The 23528-nt window shown below is 46.5% G+C and overlaps 1 protein-coding gene across 3 annotated transcripts in view; it reads left to right on the top strand.

Moving 5' to 3' along the window:
• The window catches only part of HCN4 (hyperpolarization activated cyclic nucleotide gated potassium channel 4), a 104349-nt gene that overhangs the window by 40933 nt on the left and 39888 nt on the right, over window positions 1-23528 (top strand). For all 3 annotated transcript variants that reach the window (XM_050903455.1, XM_050903454.1, XM_050903452.1), the window contains exon 3: window positions 22054-22215. In XM_050903455.1, the coding sequence (XP_050759412.1) occupies window positions 22054-22215 (162 nt within the window). The remainder of the gene's footprint in view (window positions 1-22053; window positions 22216-23528) is intronic.

The raw sequence follows: 23528 nt of genomic DNA, 5'->3' as shown, positions 1-23528 counted from the left end.
CAGCTGCAGTTCATTCACGCTTCTGAGGTGCCATTAGGCCTGGGATCTGCTCTGACATAGACCCTGAGCAATCCCACTCAGCTATGACATAAACATATACTTCTCTGCTAAGTACCCTTTGGCAGGTCCTGCCCCCAGGGCTGGGGGGACACTATTCCTATGCTTCTCTAGAAACAGAGCCCTAACCCAATGTGGGACATATGTATCTTTATCTTAGCACACCCTACTGTGTCATGTGGCTTTTCATTATTCTGTGATGTATCTAATATCTTCTCCCTTGGCCTGTTGACTTGGGGTCATGAAGGTAGATGAGCATAGAAGAGGAAGGTATCATGGTTACTCTGTATCTTTGATCCCTGAGGGTTAGGAGAGAAGGAGAAACTTGGGGAGTTTGTTTCTCAGGTTTGGATCCAGCCAGGATGGATGATCAAGAAAGGATGATGGTCTGTGCAGTGTGTAAGTGGATTTGGAGTAGGAGACTGCTCTGAGGGGAAATCTTGAGGTAAGGACTGAGTCAGGTGTGGGTCAGGAACTGAAGATGGCTAGAGACAAATTGGAAAAGAAGTTACTTGGTACAACGCTAGTGGAGGAGAGAGCAGCAACACTGTGGGCAGCGAGCTCAGGGAGGGGAAGTCACTCTGCAAAACACTGCTCTGTGCTGGGGTGTGCACAGAGCCGTACCACAGGGAGCAGGGAGCAGCTGGGAGTCTGCCCTCGCGTAGGATCACTTTAGGTCTGGCTCCACTCTCATGTGGTGGAGCTTGTGGTGGGTGAACTTTGAGAGAACCTCTCTCTGTGCTGGCAGTGACAAGCAATCAAACAAGCAGCAGCAGTGCTTCCTTGTAAACACCAGGAAGAAACTGTGAGGATAATGTCCCTTAAAGCAGCTGACAGGCCTGCTCTTCCTCAAGTCCCTAGAGGGGGTGGAAAGCAGTTAAGACGCAGCAGCTGTGTTTGGTTTTTTTTTTTTCATTTATAGTTCTTTTTTTTTCACCCAGCAAACTGCCGATTGTTAATTCCTCTTGATTTGCTGTGTCTCAGTGTAGCCCAGTTTGGAGAGGCTGTCCCTCGAATAGGGTTGATTAGACTCCTCTCCAGTGTGCATCACCCAAACATCCACTAATTCCACTTTATCCCAACAGTGTGCCTGGCTTTTCTGATGCTACAAAGAATTAAGCTGAAATTGTGTAGTTAATTATACAAACTTGGTGCAGCCAAAGTCCAGAGACTTCTTTCGGGGCCCAGCAGTGATCACCAATGAAAGGTCCTGAACAGATAAATAACTTTCAGTCATCCTCTCATCACCACCACCCAAAACTAGTCCTGTCTACTGGGCCCGGCTCTAATTGGTTTCTGCAAGTAGCAGGGTGTACCTAGGGGAGATGAGACATGTCAACATCACCATGTTACTGAGAAAGCTCCTCCCTTTCAGTGCTAGAAAGATGCAACATCCCCCTAAATTCACCACACTTATAAATCTTCCCTGAAAAATGTGAGTGGTTGCTCAGGGGAACCGTGCTTCTGCTACACTGGAAAGTTGTTACAGCACATCACAGAGGTCAGAAAAGCTTTGGAGCAGCCCTGACAAATGGCTTGGCTGGCAGAGCCTTACCATGGCTCTTACCTGCCCTTACGTGCCACAGGGATATCTGAAGAGACCATCTAGAGAAAGCCTAGCCAACTGCACACCTCCCAGGGGCTCCCTGCAGGCTGGGGATATCCCCCGCATCTGGAGGGGGATATTCTTCTGGTGGGTTTGTGTAAATGTGTTGTAATGCACAGATGAACTTTGGGTATCACATGAGCCCAGCACTTCTTCACTCTCCCTGTATTTCCCTATATCTCCGTCCCTGCCTTGTGCTAGCGCATCCATGGGAGATGCAAAGTGGAGCCACTAATGAGTCATGGGGAGCTTGTGCCGTGATCGCCTTCCTCTCTATTTCCATATTACTCTTTCATGCATAGAAAGGATAAAAAGGGCTGTCATTTGCACATAGGTGGAGAGAGGAAAAAAATGTGTGTGATTCAGGTTGGTTGTGCCTTCTCCAGCAGGCTCTTCCCCCTCCCCACAGGCCTGGCCTGTGGGTGAGCCTTGCTCCTCTGCACTCTGAGCACTTCTTCAAAGGTCTGTTCCCTGCCAGGATGCGCAGACATCCTACCAACTGCCTCTGCAGTTGATAAATCACCTCAAGCTTGTAGGTGTGAGGAAGGGCAGGTAGAACTTTTCCCTTTAGCTCTCTTCCCTCCAGACTTGAAAGACATGCTTGTATTTTGTCTTGAGCATAAGGCAGACCCAGTCCAACTCTGGAATGTGAAAGAAATACGGAAGAAGGCTGGCAGGGCAGGAGGAAAGCAGAATGAAGAGAGCTTCTGTGAAAAGAGACAGCGGAAATGAGAGATGGGGAAGGCTTGCTGCATCATCTAGTCTGTCCTGACACAGAATTGTCTGTCTGATCTTCAAGGGCTGTTGTCAGATAAGTTTTAAATGTGTCAAGCCACAATACCTTGTCACTTTTTTTGAGATGTTCATCCTGCAGCATTGTCTTGTATACTGTGAAGGGGATTGATTACTTTCCAATGCAGTAGATTGCCGTGCTTAGCCAGGGTCTGATTGTGCTTTGGCCCACAGAGAACAAGTGGGCCAGAGAGTGGAGAGCTGGTCTTTGCTGTTGCCAGGGCGAAGAGATCAGCTTCTCCAGCATGGAAAGCAAAAGGAGAGATCTCTCTTGTATCCACTGTGAGGGAGAGGGCTCAGCATGTGGCAGTGAGCAGATTGCAGCTCCATCCTGCTTTGCTGCCTTAAACAGTGCATCCCATGTGTGCATGTGGGTAGAGTGCAGCTATGCTTCAGGGGAACTTGAGGAATCCTTCCTGGAGCTTCTCTCATGACCCGTGGCAGTTGCTGGAGATGAGATGCCAGCAGATGATGATGATGCTTCTCATATACAGATTTTTTGCCCCTCTCCTTGCCCTCTTCAAGGTCATTTTAGCAGCTGGCAGGGAAGGAAGAACACAGCCCACTTTTGGAGGATGGAAAAAAACCTTCAGTTCCATCCTGGCTCGCTGTGAGTGCTGGGAATGCAGACGATGAGGTCTGGAGCCAGACTGGAACATGTTCCTCTGGCCTTTACCCGCTCCCTCCTCCCCCCTTCCTGAGACACAGCATGCCGCAAGCTCCTATAGAAGATGGTTCCTTTAAAAGGAACCTTATCGCAAAGCACTCTCTCCTTATCTGTAGCCTTCAGATGTGGACGTGCTGCACAGAGTGCTGACTGGGGACCTGCAGCAGCTGGCAGCAGCTTTCCATCTGCTGCTGAAAAGAGGAAGCTCTCTGGACCTCCCTCCCAGCCTGTCTACAGCAGTGCATCCACTAAACTGGCCATGCACAGTCATGGGAGAGGCATCCCTCCTCCTTTTAAAGATTCACCAGCATTGCAGAAAAATGCATACGTATCTCTGTTGACTTTGCTCTAGGCTGGATATCAATAGCACCACGGAGGGGGGACCTTACATGTCAGAGCAGGATCATACCCCCACTGAATACCCATGGGCCTTGGTGAGACTTATATAGCCTCTGTGGAGGCTTCTACTGCTTCATCTTCCCTGCTTTTGTATTCAAGCAAGCCTCCTACTGTGGGCTACAAGTGCAGTGCGGCAAGCTCCTGAGGGTGAAAGCGTTGGACTGCTCTGCTATTTCCTTGCCTGATAAATGTTGCCCCAGCCTGAGCGATTGCCGGCTGCAGGATGTGCTGCTCATTTCAGCCTTTCCTTCCTACCTCTGCAGCCTCTGGCCAGCAGCAGCAGATGGAGGGGAAGCAGCCTCAGAGCCCAGCATTTGACCCTGATCAACTAATGGGGGTGAGGGAAGGGAGAAGAGCCAGTCTTACAATCAGTCATTTGAGTGAAGCAGTGCCTGTTTTGATTAGCTAGCAATTTTTCTGGTCATTTGGAGGAAAATTTGCCTGCGTGCGTTCCCTCCTTCCTGGGGGAGATGTGAGCTGTAGGACACCACCCCAAAACTTCCTGTGCTGTTTTGGAAGTGGGGAGAAACTATTCTCTGGAGAGATCTTTCAAATAGAAGAGGAGGGAGAGGATATTTGCACAGTGATTGAAGTGGAAAGACCAAGCTAAAAGGGACGGAGCATATTTTGTTCCAGACAAGGCATTTCCTCAGCATGAGGGCTGGGCATCAGCACCCCACACAGTGGCTTCTTGCTCCTATCACTTGTTTGCAGATGGTCCAGAGCTTACCCTGTCTGACAGCTAACAACCAGCTCCTTGCCTCTGAGGCTGGCAGTTCAGTGCACTGTGGGTTGCTTTTTGGAGCCGGGAACGTGGGAAGGTTGCACCGATGCGCCAGCTTAATTGACAGCTGGCACAGAAAAGGGGATGTGCTGATGGATGGGAGGCAGCTGCCAACTCCACATGCCAGCACTGGCATCAGAAAAGTGGCAGGAGAAAGGGCCAGGAGCAAGGCGGGGTGGCGGTGGGGAAACAAGCCTGGGACGTAACCATGTGAGGGGGGTTAGTGCATAACTCTGTGTTGAAAGCCTAGGAAATGTGGCAGACCAGGTGGCTGGCTGGGAGGCTTGACTGCAAGGGCAGCGGAGTGCTCCGAGTCCTTGGTCCGGAGCCTCCTGGGAGTGGGACAGCAAGCTGTGCATTTTTCTGCTTACTGCTGGAAAGACTCAAAGCCAGGTGCGAAGGGCTAAGCTCCCCGCAGCTGGTAATTACAGGAGAGCAATGTCAGCCAGTTCGCAGGCTGACCAGGGAGAGATCTTCTTGATTCCTGGAGCGGCGGCAACTGGAGGTCATCTGTGGTCATCAGTTATAGTGGAGACATCCTTTCATCTTGCGTACATGTGTATATTTGTGTGTATGGGGCTGACAACTTAGCAAAGCCCAGCTGGCTTGCTGGAGGGTGACGGGACATACTGGCCAGACGCTTGTCTTTGTGACTGGCCCAGCCTGTCCGTGGCTGTCACTGCTGGTCTTCCCTTTATGTCTTTTGTGATGATAAGGATTTGCCAGGTCACCTTGGGTGTACTGAATCATAGCAAAGATATGCTGGGTTGGGCAGATCCAGGTGCAATCACAGCTGCTCACAGAAGCCTCCTGTACTCCATATCAGCCCTGATTTCTGATGCTCTAAATGATGTGGCTTCCTACCTTTCCTTTAGCAAGGTAATGCTGCTAAAAGAGCCTTACAATCAGTATTTTCCCTTGATGTTCAATTTAGGGTTTTCTCTAATTGCATCCCAATACATTCTACTCCATGCCCCTCACCTCATCCCTAATGATCTTCAACACTTTCTTCCTCACCTCCCTCTTGACATCCAGCAGATGTGAAGAAGAGACAATTGCCAAATTCTTTCTCATTAGTCTTGTCAAAAGTGTTTGCATCCTCCATGATATTTAGTCTACAGATGAGAGATGGGATCTGTAATGAAATCCTGGTGTTCAGATTATTTCTTGTCTCTGTGGCAGGGAGAGTTACGTAGCTCAGATTCAAATACCAATCTTTTGTTAAAAATTTGGACACCCATCTAATCCTTCCAGAGACTGAGGTGCCTGGGGTTTTAGGGAGATCCAAACTGGTAACTGGGATATCAGACATCTGTTCCTGACTCCCTTCCATTTTCAGTCTTCCCACTGGGGGCTGTGAAATATTTGATCCCTCAGATTATTTTGTTTACTGCTCTTCAGAGTGCCCACACCCATCTGCGTGCTTCAGAGCAAATTCTCTTGAGGAATTTGCCAGTTCGGAGGTGGTCATGAAGAGAAACTTCACTGCAATTCCCATGTCTCACTAGCTGCCCACCACGTGTACAAAATTCTGATATACGATGGTGCTGTGAACCCAACAGATATTCTTGTAAATTTAGTGAAAGGAGGCAAAATCTTCCATTTTGTGAGATTTCAACTGTATTGGACACAGAACTGGGAAATCAGATCCCGTGGTTCTGAATTCATGCTAAGCCCTAAACTGATGAAGCAGGCTCATATGTGGGTTCTCCCATTCAGGCTTTGAAATCTGAAGAGGTCATGTTTGGTGCCCTGCATTTGCTTCATCCCATGCTCAGCTTAACCTTGGCTTTTTGAGGCATCCCACCACCCCTTCTCAGGCTGCTGAGATGACAGCAGTCTGAAAAGGGGTCAAGTTTGCCTGAAGCTGGGTTTCAAAACAGCCCAACTGTTTTCTACGCCATGTTGCTCTAACAGAACTCCTTTTCTGCAACTTAACTCCCTATTCACTTTGTGGAGGGGAAAGCACCATAAACACAAAGAAAGAAACTAACAGTATTATTTAAAACAGAGAATCATTTAGTCCTAGTGCTAAAGCTTTCTGAAACAAGTACTTTAACATTGTCTAGGAAGAATGTCCCTACTGCCCTGCTGGTTCTCCTTGCCTGATCCCATATGTTGCAGCTGCTCCTGGTATCTACATCCTTTGCCTGACATGCTTGTGTCCTGATTCACATTTCCTGCTCTGCCAAAGCTTTACGGGGTCAGGGATACGGCTTCATTTATAATCACCGCTGACACTTAATAATAATTCTGCCTTAGGTTAGAAGTGCTCATGGAAAAGACACTCATTATAGTAAATGCAAACCACTGAAGCACTGCACTGGTCCCTTCTCCATCCCTTCTTACAGCATGGCTTGCTCTCTCGGGCAGAAATGTAGTCCTACGTTGTGGTTTTACCATTCTACTATTACTCTTTTGTGGGGGGAGAAAAGGCAATGTCAGCCCTTCTCGACTCCTGCTGTCATTTCAGCACGAGTCTGAATCACTTCTTGAGTCCCAGCTTGTCTAGTATCTGCACTGCATCTGTACAAGCACACATCCAGACAGGGACTACACCATAGCCTTACTTCTTCCAAGGTGGAGGGCCTGAGTATTTTCTGCCCTTTTGCACAGCTCTCATTCATGTGGTCTGGAGACATCAAGCGTGACTGAGGCTGAACACTATCCAGGAGCAGATATCCTGAAATACTCAGCCCTCCTAAATTCATTGTTGATACTTTGAACCGGCGCTACAGCGACAGCCACTGATAGGCGTGGAAAAGTGTGTGCCACGAGGCTGGCTCCACATACATATTGCTTGCTTGGAGTCCATCCTTGCTTTCCAGTATACATATAGCCTCTGTGTACATAGTCTGTAGCCTTTGTAGACATAGCCAGTGTAGACATAGCTCTTGTAAGGCCCAGTCAGTCACAAAGGTAAAGCCAATTCTACCCCAGACTTAATTTCTCTGAATAAATATTCAGAGCTATTGACAAGGGAGGCTCTGCTGCGGCAGCATGCAGTGAGCTGCTAGGGGATTGTAAAGAATGATCAATGCTGCCATTTTCATGTACTTCATTTCCCCTGGTAATTTTTCAGTGCTGCTGCCATCATTTCTTCTGCCCATTTCTTCTTACACTGATGGGGGCAAATTTTCCTACTGCTGGACTGGGGGCTTTCACAGCAATGAGGTGTCATTAAGTCAGACAAGGCAGCAGAGTTGAAGAATGATCCAGACTATAGAGGGCAAGGCAGGAGAGGTCGAATGAGCAGGTTATGAAGTGAATTCCCAAAGGACTCAGTTTCTTTTAAAACTGAACAAGAAACCAAGCAGAGTAAATATGAACGCTTAAAGCACCTGCATTTCTCTTTCATAGTATAGCTTCTTTATAGGAGCTTCTTCTGTAGAGCTTCTTACTGTCTGGTTCTCTGCTGGAGGGGATAAAAAAGCAGAGCTGGGATTGGGGAAGCACAGGGTGGAGACAAGCACTAAAAAATAATATAAATGGCCATTGTAGGATAACTGAGTATAAAAATATCCCAATTTTAGTTACTTGGGCTACTTCTGCACTGTAGGAGTAAAGTGAATGCAGAGAAAACTGATGAGAATGATTGAGAACAACCTGGAATAAATGAAGTTTGAAATTCTTTCCTTTAAGGGGAAGAGATTAAAAGAAAAAACCTGTAAAGTAATAAGTGAGCTAGAAAAAGATGAGGGCCGTATATATTTTTCCTGCCATATTCAGCAAAGATATGGAGCAGTCAATGAAATTGAAAAGGCAGCAAATTCCAAATGCATTCAAGGAAATACTCTTTCAGACAGCATGCATTCAGACATCAGAGCTTCTTCCACAGACAACACAATTCAAGGGCAGTTTGGATGTGTATGTGAGCTATAAGTATATCCAGAGTTATAAGGTAGACAAGAGCTTTGGAAGGTTAAAAAACACTCCTGCTTCCAAGTTTAAATCAATCTCTCACTATTACACATTCAGGTGAAGTCTTCCAAGGAGGTGGGTTATCGTCCCTCTGCCTGATGTGAGGTTTCTTATGCCTTGTTCTGAGTTAACTGATCGTGGTTGCTGCCAAAGGGCTCTTTCTGGAGCAGTTGGGCTCCACATCTGATGTGGTTTGACCTTGTTCAGTTGTGGTTGCAACTGAAGTGGGTGAAATTATTCTTCATGTACGCTGGTGCGAAGGAAGTCAGGCTTACAGGCCAGGAGAGGAGTGAATCAGGAGAGAGTGGTGGGTCCCATTCCCATCAGGATTAAAAGGAAAAGTTGAATAGATGTAGCAGCAAAGCCATTTCAGAAGGAAAATAGCAAAAATTGGGCCAAAGCAAGTAGTTTTGTTTAAATAATTCTATCATGCAATGTGCTTTTTGGAGAGAAATACCAGTAAAATACTTTCTGATCACATGATGCAACAAGAAGAAAGGGTTTCATTAGGACTTTGTTAACATTTGTGCGAGCATCTTGCAATGCCGTGGTGGTGTCTGGGTCCGTTCCAGCACTGACAGACAGGGACCTAGTATTGAATGCCTCTTCCTTTTCAGGGGAAAAGGATAAAAACCTGCCTGTGGAAGGGTGTGGCCTTTTAAAAGCACTTACTAATATCTTTTGCTTTTTGGATGGTTGGTTGGTGTAGGTTTGCTGCAAAGAAAGGGTGTCAAAGTTTGAAGATTCATTTCAAGGACAAAAAAGCCCAATACTGTGAATAAGAAGGGGGACTCCCCTTTACATTATCAGCTTGATGACATGCCTCCAGGCCTCAACCTCTGAGGCACAGCTGGAGACAGAGGGGACAGCAGCACTTTTTTATAACACCCTCGTATTTTACTTAAATGTACAACACCAAACTATTATTATTACTATTACTATGATTATCAGAATATTATTGTGTTATACCTCTAAAAGAGCTCTGCAAATCTCCTCCTTCTCCCAGGCTGTAGCTCTGGGGATTTTTGCCTTGATACCTGTCATCAGGCAGCATTTCCTGTTGGATTTCTAATTAAAATGGCAGCCTTTAGGGACTATGTTCCTGCCCAGCATATATTAATGGAGGTTTAAGAGTATTTTAGATAGAGTTTAAATACCGCTTTTAAACATCTTTGTTCTGACTTACTTCATTTTTCTATAATCAGTCAAAGTATCTATACACAACCACAGCAGGAATTAACCTGTCATACTTTCATAAATATAATCTACACTGCTTGTTGGTTAAAAAACAGTTTTCCCTGCCCCAGATTCTTAAAGCAAATAAAAAAGGCACCCAGCCACTTCCCCCCCTTTGCTCTCCTCCTGGGATCAGTGCGGCCTGTGTGCATGTGAGGACAATGACTGTATTTCCTCCAGCAGCTCCTCTTCCTCTAATTTCTCTGTGTCTCCTCTGTGAAGGTTACAGGAGGGTACAGGTTTTCTGAGGTATATTACTCAGGGAGTTATTTTCACTGCGCTCTTTTTTTAAGAGATGTCTTCTCTAAGGTGCACGTTGCAACACTGAAAAGGTTATATTGCTATTATTACTCTAAAAGAGTAGGAGGGCATTTGTCTCCATTACTTGTCTTGGGCCGGACGCGACATGTGTGACACACTGTATGCAAATAAATTTGCATCAGTCTGTGCAATGAAATCTTTTGGCGCTCTGCCGGCAAACTGTTGAGGTCCCCCAAAAGACGATTCAGATCCTTGTTGGAAATCTCCAGACCGGTCTCCGTCAAAGCAATTTAGGAAAAAACCCAACACTAACAAAGCAATTTAAGTTTGTGCTACTAGGGACCAAACAGCAGCCTACCCAGGAGCTTGTCACACCTCTCTTCTGAATTTGTCCAGGGCTGCGGTCAAAAATTTTTATCACTGTGGTGTGAAAGCACCGGTCGTTTCATCTGCAATTTCTGAAATGTTACTAGCAAGAAAAAGAAAGAGTGCCCAAAGTGGATCAACGGAGACTTTGCGGGCACATGCTCAGCCCATCTGAAAATCAAGCCGTTGTGCTGAGCATCCTCAGTCTGTGAATTTCGGTCTCCATTAAAATACAGCATCACCGAGTTTGCAACCGGAGGAGCTATCATTATCTTTGCTCACACTCTCTGCCTCATGGCGCATGAAACCATTCAAGTCTCCAGGCCTGCCAGGCCACTTCCTTTCATGGATGTTACAATCACTAACAGCATAAAAAAAGTCAAGAGTGGAAGTTGTGCTTGGTTGCCGTGGTTGTAATCGAATTAAACTAGAGGATTGAGTTAGGTGGAGAGTACTCAGTCTCCCTGCAGAACGTGAACCATCCTGGCAGGCTGAGCTGTGCTATAAGCAGCAATAGGTTATGCTTTTGTACATAAATATAATCAAACGTAACACCAGCCTCAGCGGGCAGATGCAGCATGTAGAAATTTACATTATCGGCTCTGTTTAAAAACAGGAGGAAAAAACTTGCCATCACTTCAGTCGACAGAAAGCCTGATCCTTTAAACAAATGCTAGCAGCAGAGCCGAGATCAGTGTGAAAATATGTGTAGCTGCAGTTCTTTTAAAGAGCCCATAGGATTCATTTTGGCTGCTGCCCTGATCTCTGCACGCTGCTTCTATAGGGTCCCCCATATGGAGCTTTAGCTGTGGAGGGTAGGCCAGTTTTCTGTAGAGAAAGAGGCTGTGAACTCCTTCTGCTTCCAACCGCCCAAGCTCATTCCGGGGTGCTGTGGGGGCCTCACCTGTGTGTGCAAATGTTGCCCTGCTTATGCAGAGAGAAGTGTTTTGAAGACAAACAGGCGCATGCTCATTTCATTTTGGGGTGTGCATTTTTTGGCTCAGCTTCTTTCAGTGTGGTCTTAGAGACATCTGAATAGGGCTTAATAGTGGGTTAATATGCATGTGCTTTACTTTCTTGATTGAAATACAAGATGCATTAAAGAAATACTAATTGATCAAGAGTAAACTGCATGAGTTCTGCAGTTCTTCAGCAAGTTTGCACTTACTGGGCAGGACCTAATGAGTTTATATTATATCTCAGGTGGTAATCATATGAATCCGTAAGTACGTTGAGTGACAATCTTGGATTTTAAAAAATCTGTTCTGAATTTTAAACTAAAAAATGCAAGTGTGACTGAAAGAAATATGAAGACAAAGGTCACTGCTAATTTCTTTTGCAACAGCTTTCTCTAGAATGTGAACTAGGGCTATTTTACAGGCAATTTGAATTTTGAGAAGACCATTTTCTTTCTCATTTGAAGGGTCGGTTCTCTTGATCTGATTTTCTTTCTCCCGTGTTCTGGTTGTGTGTTTCTGGATACGAATACAGCTGGCAGTCCCTAGTTCTCTGGGTCAGGCTCTTTCATGTATGTAAATGGAGACAGGGAGGCACTGTGGCAGACCAGACATTCACGTAGTCCACTCTCCTGCTCTTAACAGTGATCCAATGCTTCAGAGGGAGCATGTGATGAATTCCAAAACAAGAGCTCTAAAATAATCTGCTCATAGGTAGATTTATTCCTCAGGGGTTTTTAAGCACTGAAAAGGAAGAATATAAACCAATTCTTTAAAGTTATTATTAGTCAGCCATTTATTTATTTAGGCATGTATTTAATATCCTGCCAAGTTCCTGGCCTGGAGGATTCCTGTGACAATGCACTCCACAAGCTAAACTGCACATTGTTTGGAAAAAAGAGCATTTCCTCTCATCAGCTGATCCTTCACTTTGATAAAAAGTCCTCTTGTCTTTCGGTAAGAGAGGATAGTTAAGAGCACTACGCCTATCCCATGATACCGATGTTTTTCTGGGGTACTTGTGTCTTACCTGCCTGTCACCATGTCCTCCCTGGACCAAACTGTCCCAGAAGGTGTTCTATAATTACTGGTTTTTAACTCCTACCTCTTAATCAGGGAACTTCAAACTATGGTAAAGTGATCACGTAGTGGAAGGCAAACAGCTTCAAAACAGTATGTGACATGGCCCAGCTTTGGGACCTGATGTTTCTGCTGGGAGGAAAGAAGATTGAGATCCCCTTCCTCAGGACACCTATTTGTACAATTTTTTAATTTCCTCGCTGAAAATAGATCCGTGCTCCAAGGGAAAGGGTGTCGCTGACCTAGGTAATAGCATAACCTGATCAATATTACCATTAGTATTTTGTCTCATTACTTGTCCATGCTAACTGTTTTAATTGACTTTGTGCCTGGTAGCTCAGTGCACTCAGGGGGTGTTTTCCCACTTAGCTCAGTGAATTTTTGATCAGACCACAAATGAGGTCCTTCTGACATAGTCTGCAGCCTGGACTCACCTACATCATCTGAGTCATCCATCGATTACCTCATCTTGCTGCTCAGCTGCCTTTTCCAGCAAGGAATGCCTTCACTGAGTGCCAGTCCAGTGCAGAGCCATGTGGACCAACCTCTCAGACTAAGTGCTCCTTCTTGATGCCATTTCCAGGCCTTGAGGCCCCAGTTTCAAACCAATTGTGTTTCTTGTCTCCTTCTCAGGTGTTTATACTTCCTTTCCCCTCAGCCTCCCAGATATTTCTTTCCCTAGGCATATCTATGTATAGCTACTGAGCTAGACAGACCTTTTGCCTGATGACTGTGGTCATTCTTAAACTTCCAAAAAAGCCTGTGACCTATTTCCAGAAGTGATTCATTGCTAGCCTCTCAGAAGAACTACAATTCCCAGATAAGAGCCATGAGAGATTAAAAAAAATGCCTAGGCAGGTAAGAGATCTAATTCCCACTGAGAATGAGACACCTAACCTACTTACAGCTCTGGGGGCTTGATTTTTTTTTTTTCTTTCTCCAAAGGCATTTAACTATATCGAGAGATACTGTTGAAAAACCTGAGCTGTAGGCGTATGAGAACATAAGCCCCACTGAAAAGCAAAGGAGCGCTTCCTCCAAAGTCATAGACGTTCTTGAAAAAGCCCTGGCCCCAGTCCTTGCGTTGCTGCCCTGGGACACGTTCCCTGGGAGGTGAAAATGCCGTTGTCCCTCCACACTGGAGGCACCGGCCAGCTCCTGTCCCTGCTAGCTAGCACCCATGGGAGGCTTACAGCTCAGTTCAGTGGAGGCAGAATCCAACCATAAATGTTTTTTCCTAGAGGTTTAAAGAAAACCATGCAGGAAAGACAGTCATTTGAGTTGTGCTAGAAAATATTTTTAAAAGTCTGTGTCACGTTGCCGTGGTGACAAAAGTTCTTAAAATGATGAAGATTAAAGTCTGGGCTGGGAATGGTGGCATGGGGAGGGGAAGGGGGGCTGTTGTCATGACAACCTGAACTCTGAGAGTGCAAGAGGCAAAACACATGATGGTGGCAAGATCTTTGGGGTTTATATATATCTATAAACATCTGCCATTTATGCCAGCTTTCTCAGTGCTAATTAGTCCTGCTATTTCACCTTTCTCTGCTGTAAATATTTTCCAGTAGACACAAGTCTCTGAGGGAGAAGGCAAGAAATTTTTTTTTTTTCTTTCATTTTTGCATGGGCTTTCTGCTGTTCTCTGTCTATGGCCCCTCAGCTCCTACTTGGAGAACTTCCATTAGCCAGAAGCAAGCTGCCTGGGAAGAGTTAAATCATCTCGGGAGGAGGTAGAAGCTTGCAGGCTTCCATCATGTTCTTACAGAGCTTTAACAGCACCAGGCTGCTGCAAGATCACTTCTCCCTGCCCTGCATGCACATACACACTCTGGCTTTTCTTGGTGCTGAAGTGGCTGTTTCTGAACGTGAAGGGTACCTCCTTGGGCTCTAGTTAGTAGCCACAATACATGGGCAGTGGTTAGAGCAGGAGAGCAAAGCTGGCATCCCTAGATTTGGCTCAAAACTTTGCTCTCAGCTTCCTGTGCAACCTCTGGCAAGTGGCTTTTCCCTTTTACGTGCCTCATTTTGCCCATCTAGAATAATGGAGATCACACATTCACTGGAGATATTGAAGCATACCAGATTAATGTCAGCCGAGCCCCTTGAGACCTTCAGATGAAAACTGCCACAGCAGCACAAAGGATTATTATATTTTAAGTGTAAAATCTACTTGGATATCTCTCTTAGCACCTGGCACTCAGTGCACTTCTCTCAAACTCACTGTTCCAGGCAGCCCCGAGACAAGCACACTCCGCAGTATCTTCCCCCGTGAACGTTAAACCTAATGAATCACGGACCTGATTCTTCTTTCACATTGACTCAAGGCAGCATCAGCAACTCTGCTGACATTGATTATGTCATTTGGTGCAAAGCAAGCACAAAAAGAGAATCAACCCCAAACTCTTGCCTTCATCTAGAACTTGATCTTCTGGCTATAGTTTTCCTTGCTGGCACAGCAAAAAGTAGGCAAAACCAAATCCCACACCATCTCAAACTGTCGAGTGCATCCCTGAATCTGCACACTGCTTGCAGATGTATCTGTGCACCACAGATGATTTCCTGTCTCCAGTCCATCTGCTGTGTGCTGGCTGGTGCTTTCAGCGTTGTCCCAATACAATCTGGATCCCAAAGCTCCCTCCCTCCCATACCATTGCGCTGTTCTGCCAAACACATTGTGATTAGCACAGCCCAAAGCTGTCTGACCCAAAGCTGATCCTTCATAAGGGACTCCTGCTTCCCAGTACACTGTGAAGTTGTAAATAAGCCCAATTGCATTCCTTTATATAATTTTTCTTCCTTAACTAAGCTCCTTTTCAGCAGGCCAGCCTGAGCAACAGTTGCCTTAGAAATTCGGAGTTTATATCTTTGTATAGTTTAGTGGCAAGAACAGCATTTTGTCCATTCTTCCAAAAGAACCAAATGTGTGGCCTGGTGAGTTACTCAAGACAGCAAACCTTTTGGAGTAAAATTAGTTTATGTTTTGGCACAGCTTAAACGTGACATCACTGGAAGAATAAATAGAAAGTTGGGGAGGGTGAGGAAGGAGCAAGTAAAGGGGTTGATGATGCATTTCCCATAGCAGCATCAGGAGAGGGAAAACAGCAGCTGAGATCTGTTGTGTTGCTTTGCTGAAACATTGTGTTTCCTAATGGTGTGGGTTTACTCAACAGGCTGAATTTCTTGGGGAGCTGCCCTTTCCCTCTCAACTCTGATTTCTTGTGCGTCCTTACAGTGTCTGAGTTGCTCAGGGGTTTTGGCTCTGTGCGCCTTGTGTATGCTTATGGCTTCCATGCTTCGGTGCTCTAATGTGCATAATGCTGTGTGTGCCTGGAGAGGATTTTTCCTCCTGGGGGAAGCCCATCCTGCGAGTTCTGTGTGTTGTTTGTCTCTCCCCTCGCTTCAGCCTCCCAGGATGGATCTGCACATCAAGGCTCCCAAGCCCTTCCCCTCTTACATGGGTTGTGTCAGTCAAGACTCTTGCTGAGTGTGGAGAAGGTGACATTTTGCCCCTTGCCACAAGAATTGGCACTGATTTGTGGTAGTGATCCCTAAATGAGCAAAACCACTGGTGTTTTAATGAGCTGCCTTTAGTTTGCGTGTTGGCCAGAATGAGTAAGAGCTTAAACTGTTGTCCAGTCAGTTTTGGTAACTAAACAGGATGAGGCCCAGTCAGTGATTAGATAGGTGATATGCAGAGACACTGTAGCTGATGATGCAGGGACTTAGTACAACCACCCTACAATAATCTGTCTAACAGTATTTTCGGCTCAGAAGAGCTCTTCACAGCAACCACTTATCGCCAGAATATCGAGAGATTAACACTTAGGTTTGAAAAGGCAGCTAATGCCTCTATGAGGAAAATGTATCTTTACCTCTGTTAGCTACAGAAGCCAGGTAAAGAAAGGAAGAGTGAAAGACATGTCAACTTTCTTCCCCATAGTCCAAAAATACTCTTCTTAAATGTAAGTAAACATGTATTTCCTCACAGCAGAACAACTTTGACTCTGACCCTAGAGCACTCAGAATAATATATGATACTATTTGGATTCTCTTTTGAGAATTGTATTTCCCTTTAAGGTCTTTGGTTTTTTGAAGCCGTAAGTTAAGAATAAATTCTTTGCTTTCTATTAAGCTGGAGCAGTGTCACAGCTACTTGATTATTCAGAGGGGATTTATCACAGTTGTATATTAACCATCCTGTGGGTACAGACACCAGCACTGGCTCAGGATCAGCAGGCTTTCTTAGTTTGGATGCAGTGCTACAGAAATACTGCTATGTTGCTAGTAGAGGTAGTGAAGGGCAACAAGCAGTTTCACTGCTTTCCTGCCGTGCAGAATCTGTTCATAAACCCTGTGGATGGAAGTCAGTTCTGTGTAGAGCCAGTGTTCAGCTGAGCGAGTGTGGATGCTGTTAGCTCTCTCTGGCAGGGTGTTTAGCTCCAGCTCAGCCGCACTGGCTCTAAACAGAATCATTAGTATGCCTCTGCATCGCGGTCCCCAGACCCTCAGGAAAACCCATTTGTTCCAAGCATAGCACCTCCAGTACGTGCAGAGCCAGCAGGGATGTGCAATTGCACCCCAGCCTGCAGAGCTTGACACGCTGGGGAGCTGAGCGCAGAGACAGGGGCTTTGCGGGAGCTGGCCTGGGCCTGGCAGGGCTGGCGCAGAGTGTGCCCGGACCAAGCTGCCTCCCTGCGCAGCACTCCCTACAGTGTCCTCTCGGTGGGCGCTCAGTCTCTCGGAGCAGTCCAGCCTCCACAGCCCTAGACAGACAGACGCACTAATGCAACATCACTCTCAAGGATCTGAGAAATTCTGGTAACCTGCTGGTTTGGATAGCCACATCGAGCTGTGTGCCAACATAAAACAACACGCCTAATTAAACATACAACTTTGTTTTCAGTCAAAGCCCTTGTTTCACTGCCAGAGCCAGGCCCCCACTTCTCCAAGGTGTCCTTGATTTCTTCCAGCTCAAGTGATCAGGTTAGAAGAATCCTGCTGCAGTAGAGAGCCAACTGAGGAGTACTGTACAGAGTTATTTGGGGCTGACAAGATTTCAGATTCGTACTGATAGGATCCTGATAGCTTGTTCTGTATAAATGGGGTTTCCAAGATGAAGCTCTTATATAACTAGAGATGACTTTGTTGAGGAAAGTTTTGGTCCTCCCACTTTCCCAAGCTGTCCTTTCAGAAAGCGTTGCAAGGTCTCCTTTGGCCAGAAGGACAGAGCCGACTTTGTAACAGGGATTCTGAAGCCACAGCTTGTTTTGAACAATCAAGAAACAGTGATATTAGCTTTATCAGAGAATACCCTTGGAAAGAGGTGCTTTTAAGTGTGAATCTGTGCTTTGTCCTTCTCCTCCTCCTCACTCCCTTTTTCCAAATCACAGGCAGCAGAAAGCCGGAAAGTGCAAGCAGTTCCAGGGGCAGAAGGAGGTGTGATGCTCAGGGACCCAGCCTGGGTTGTGTTTCAACAGGACAAGAAAGCCCTGAGTGTTTATGATGAAAACCAGAGAAGTTCCAATTACCACTCACGTTCCTCTGCTCATGGACAAGCTATTCTAGAATGTTTCTTCCCCACCTCTCCCTGGCGAGCTATGGACTGCTTTAGGGCACTGTAGCACTGGCTTAGACACTCTCCAGCACACTGCTGGAGTTAGTATTCCCTGCAACACAGGCACCCATTTACAGTAGGAACTTCTTAGTGAAAGGTGTTCGTTCACACCCCTTCACAGTTATTCCTGTGTGCTGCACAATGAGCGTTTCTTATTTTTCTCTTGCATGTGAATGCAAATGTATTCCAAGGAGTGGGCATGAGCTGGTAACTCCTGAGACTGACATTTGAAATTGGATTTGTCTCACCTGCAGTTCAGACATTTACAGTTGGAGTTCATTATCTAGGCTTACTTTATGGGCAGCAGAGAGAAACAGGAATTTCTAAGACGCAGTGCATCTCCTTCTCAGGTAAATGAGTGCCACAAACCAGATGTGTCACCCTCTGGGTGTGTGTTTCCATCCACTGACTCTAATGCTATAGTCTTGATCTCAAGGTCCAAAGTAGGTGAGCTGAATCCACCCTTGCGTAAAGCAGATATTGTCTCTAACTGAGTGGGAAGTTTATGTCAGCTCAGTTGTGATCCTTCCCTCTAGTCAGTGCTGGGCTTTAGAGGGCAATCCCGAAAGGCCACTGAGCTCCAGTGTTAATACAGAGGCAGGACTCTACGCCCCTTTGTGCTTCAACACTGGGTCCTACACTTATGGGTGGGTTACATGATGTGTGATGACCCAGCGGTGAAGGAAGACCTGTGAGCCAAGACATACACACACTCTGCACAGAGCTGCCATTTCTCAGCTGCCAGCAAATGTGTGAGTTATTAGTGCATGAGAGGAGGCAGCGGGGCCTAACGGCAGAAGCGAATACACTCATTTATTCCTGTTTTTCGGAGGTGCACCAAAGAATAAAGGCTTTCTGCCCTAGCCTGACTAGAATAGATCCCAGTCATCATATAAGAAGCTCCATATCCATTCACCTTTCCCCTAAACCATCCATTCCCTCAGGCTCTTCACTCTCTGCTTTTTATATATTAAAGGCACTTCCTAAATCTGACAGGGTTTCTCCCTGTCCCTGGCTGGAGTTCCCTGGGTTGCAGGAGGGCTGGAGCTCTTTGAAAAACACACATAGGTGGGAGAGGAAAAGTCATTAGCACCGCAAAACCCTGGCGATACAAAAGGTCCATTCAGAGATCCTTCTGCAAACTGCTGCTCTGGCTTCATTAAAAGCATAGCCCATGGCTGTCACTCAAATAGGCTGGATTCGCTTTAGGTTATCTAAATGAGAATGATCATTTCTGCAATGGAAAAAAAAAAGATGAAACCAGTAGGAATTATTCTTTATGAACTATGTGCTCAGCTTTCATACTGACCTATTGAGTCAGCATCGAGAGCTGGATTTCCTAGAACAGCCTTTCATGCTGGATTTTGGATATTTTCTTCTTTTCAGCCCAGAAATATCGCTAGAATGGCCTTTCTCACACTAGGTGACACCGTGGACTCTAGCTGCATCTTGGATGCAGCAGAAATAATGGAGTTTAGAAGCAGTTATCCAAATCATTCATCCTTCTGGTTTCCAGCATTCTTCTGTGGCTCCCTTCTGCTCTGGATTGAGCATGTCGGCATCTCTCAATGCGTCTGACCTCGTGGCATCCTAATTAGGTGGGGAAGTGTTAATATCTGGTGTGGAAACAGGCATTCAAATTGAACAGCTAGTTCTGACAACAGAGCGATGAGCCAATTTAGGCAGCTAAACTGACAAACCATGATTCCTTTCTTTTATAACAAAAGTTTTCTGCCTTTTTAGCTGCTTGAACTGACTCACTATGGGATCAGAGGAGGCCGATCCCTGGTATAGGCAAAGACGGCAGGTACATACTGCCATGGGTGGTTGGGAGGAGCAGGACTATCTCTGTCAGAGCAGCAAGGAGTTATATGGACTTAGCCATATAGTCACATAGCATGCCTACGGCCTATCCCCTGCTTCAGATACTTCCCTGACAGTCATCTCCCTCGGTAATTGCCTGCCCCTCCGGAGGTGATTCCCAGGTGGCTGGGTCACCCGCTGCATGCCCATCTTCCTACACTGAGGCTCAGTGGAGCCCAAGCAGTGCTCTGGAGGTGTTCAGCACTCAGGAAGCACTAGGTGTGCTTCTCCCTGCAGTTTCAGTGACTGCACTTTCAATTTTTATTAATAACACGGCAAACTGAAAATTACTTTGCCATCTTATATAAGCCTGTATCAGGGTCGCTGTGCCTTTTGGCCCACTGCCTGGTGCCCCATAAGAAAGTTGTGTTTACAGGTTTATTTTACATCTGAAGAACGGACAGTTAATCCTGCTACATCCCTAAGGAAATGGTGAGCTTGGATGGGTGTCACTGTGTGCTCTGCATGGCTCACTTGGAGGTCAGTTTTACAACAGCACTGGGAGTCACACTGTAACGAGAGGTGTGGTGGCAGGTCAGAAAACAGAAAGTGTGACCACGCAGGGCTGGAGCAGCACGGCAGGGCCGAGGTACAAGAGCAGAGCTGCGGAGGGGGACTCTGCAGGTGACATAGCAGAAAGGCTGTGGGCCGGAGTGGAGGGGCTACGGCAGGGTTGTTGGGGAGTCCAGGACTGAGAGGGCAGGAGGGGCTGCAGGGTGGGGTAAACAAGCTCTATGGGAAGGTGCAAGCTGATGTAACCAGATTAGGACAGATCTGATTGAAATATACCCTGGAAAGGAGTACCATCCTACAGGTCAGGGTGGAAATGCAGGAATAGAGCTGGGACATGCAGCCTCATCTGATTCACAGTAGTCTTCTTTGCTCCTCGCATTCCTCTGCTTTTTGTTCCCTTCCATTAAATCCAACTAGGACATTGTGTCACCAGATTGCGGGCTGGGCTGCAAAACAGCCAGGCTGTATGTGCCTTCAAACCATTGGGAGGCCTCCTTAGAAGGCCCAGCTACTGCAGCTGACAGCAGTGAGTCTCGCCGCTTCATTCACACACAGCTGTCCAAATGTTTCATTCCTCCTCTACCAGAAGCAGCAAGACCATGTGTGGGGAGCAGCGATTAACATTTCTCCAGATGAGGCTCTAGGGCAGGACATGTTGGCAGGGGTAGGGCATGGCTGTCAGGCCTCCATCCATCCTGGCTCTGTCACAAATTGCCGTGGTGACACAGCAGAGTGTGGGAGAGGATGCCAGATGTGTTCGGAGTTTCTGTTTTCAGGGGGATGCAGTAGGCTTCTTTAGCTGGAAGCCAGCATGCTGTGAGGACTAAGTGTATGGTCCTTACTGGATCCAAACCATTGCCCAGTGACAGTTTGAAGGTCTCCTCTCTTCATGAGCTGTGTTAATGGCAAAAGAGGCCAGAAGGTGGGCTCTGTGCTGAGCCACACAGGGCCAGCCACGCTCTCCAGAGCCCATCTCTTCTCACTGTGGCATGTTGTAAGGTAGGGAAAAACAAACCTGGGCAGATATGTAGTCAGGATAGCAGCCACTGGCATGCCCTGTGTGTCTAACTGTCATCACAAAGCTGGGCATAAAAGAACCAAGCACCCCCGATGTCTCCACAGCACACTACCTGTAGGAAAAAAATAGTGTCCATCAAGTAATTCTTGGCTGCATATGCAGGTTTGATAATAGGGCACCTGGATTTCTCAGTGTGTCCTGCTTATGACTAGTACTATGGACAACACGGCCATAAACTCCCTTTGCATTAGAGAACTGACTGCAGAGGTGTGGTTGCTGTTGCCTGTTAACAGTTTTCTGGGCTTCCTTGCTAAGAACTGCTATACAGCTCTGCCATGTTTCTCTTTTCCTTACCCACCTTCACATAAGACTGGCAGTGATACAGCAGCAGAATACAAGAAATACAAGAAAATAGTTGAATCATATCCTCTTCTAGAAGTCTCTGCTGAGTTTGAGGCCATTCGTTCTTGCATTTGATACTTGCAGAGACTGCATCTGACATCCAGTACAAAAACAGCTTCCACCATAGGTCAGTGTGTAGCATATATTCAGCAAGAGCAGGAATCAAAGAAGGGCATTGCAGTTGAAAAGATGTAATGATAGAGTTTATTTCTGAGGAGTGGCTGATGTTCCAGAAATATTTGCAACCAACTTATTTTATAAATGAGTTATGGAGCTTTTAATGTAAATTAGAAGGCAAAATCAAAGGGCAAGAGGGGTGAATGATTACGATTTTGTATTTTGGTTTTTCATCTGTTTTTCAGCTGGTTCTGCTTGCATACTGTGACTGACCTGAGCTGAGCTGATGCAGCCTTTTCTGTTACTTTAGCAAGGTTTTTGACCCTGATACTGCATCTAATTATGTTGGGTTGGTTGTTTGGGGAGCTGCCATCTAATCTGCTCCCTGTTGGCCCCTGCAGATCTTCCACATGACCTACGATCTGGCCAGTGCAGTGGTGCGGATTGTGAACCTGATTGGGATGATGCTGCTGCTGTGTCATTGGGATGGCTGCCTCCAGTTCCTTGTGCCTATGCTGCAGGACTTCCCCGACGATTGTTGGGTGTCCCTCAACCGCATGGTGGTAAGTGCCTGCCTTGCTTGCTGCCTCACGGCCCTAAACCCAGGCCCTCGGTCACAGCGTCACCATTTCAGCATCGACCTCCCAGCACTAAGATGGCATCCCCCAGCTTCCCATTTCCCCCCACCTCCTTTTAGGGCCTTCCTCCACTGTCCAGCAGGCACTTGTAAAGCCACGGCACTGTGGGCATGGAGGCTCCTTGGAGGCAGTCTCTGCAACGTGACAGTCTCAGGGCTGCAGAGCAGGAACCAGCCCCAGCAGAGCCTGCTGCGGGCTGCCTGCAGCAGAAGGCAGGGGCCAGGCTCCCCCTCCTGGCAGGAAACAGCAAAGAGCAAGAATGGAAACGGTTTTCTGCTGGGATCTGGGCATACTGAGCCAAAGGAAGGAGACAGAGGGGGTCCTAGAGCCATAGCTGGGTCTGATCCGTAATTCCCATTACTGGTCCCAAGGAAACTGTTAAGCCTTCTGCTCCATGTCCACTTGAAGAGTCGGTGTGATCACCCACCCTTCTCCCTGGGGAGCTGCACAATATCCCATTAGAGTGGGCTGAAACAGACTCTGCCAAGGCACAGTTCGGCCTCCCGTCACGGGATCAGTAGCCAGACTTCCCAATAACGTCCCAAGCTGTGCTGTTCACTCTACTGTTTGCTGTGAGGGAGATTTGTACCATATGGTAAATGCACGGGGAGTTCATGGTATCTTTCAACCATTTTGCTGAGAATTCAGGATCTTTTATTCAAAGGGACAATGTCCAGTTGATTAAGCAGCAAAAACTGACAAAGCTTAAAAAATTGCCTCTTATTGCAGCCCTTAACCTCCAGATTCCCCCAGCCAATTTCTTCTTAAAAAAAAAATAAAAATCAGGCACTCGGGCAGAACAGAACAAATGTAAAATGTATAAAAGAACTGCCAACTTCCCATGCCTCCCACATGCAGAGCTGTGGGCACATGCTGCCCATGCCTGAGAAGAGTGAGCATCCATGAAAAAGTCATCTGTTTGGTGTTTATTTATTCATTTCTTCCTTCTGCAATAATCATTCACTTCGTGCTGTTGAAAGGTGCCAGACTGACAGTTCTGGAGACCAGAACCCTTTATTTATCTACAGCAGAAGAACAACCCATGCAGCAGCTGCCTTATCTTCCCCCATGCTGCCTTTTTATTATTTATATGGCAGGAGCAATGAAAGATCAGGGCCCCATTATGCTTGTACTATTGAGGTTCAAAAGGGCATACAGCTCCTCATCCTGGAGAGCTCAGAGGTGCAGACAGAAATCATCCCCATCCGATGAAGTGACTTGGCCATGGTGCCCTTGCA

The sequence above is a fragment of the Gymnogyps californianus genome, chromosome 11 (assembly GCF_018139145.2).
Source record: "Gymnogyps californianus isolate 813 chromosome 11, ASM1813914v2, whole genome shotgun sequence".
NCBI lineage: Eukaryota > Metazoa > Chordata > Aves > Accipitriformes > Cathartidae > Gymnogyps > Gymnogyps californianus.
This window is presented reverse-complemented; position numbering and strand designations above follow the sequence as displayed.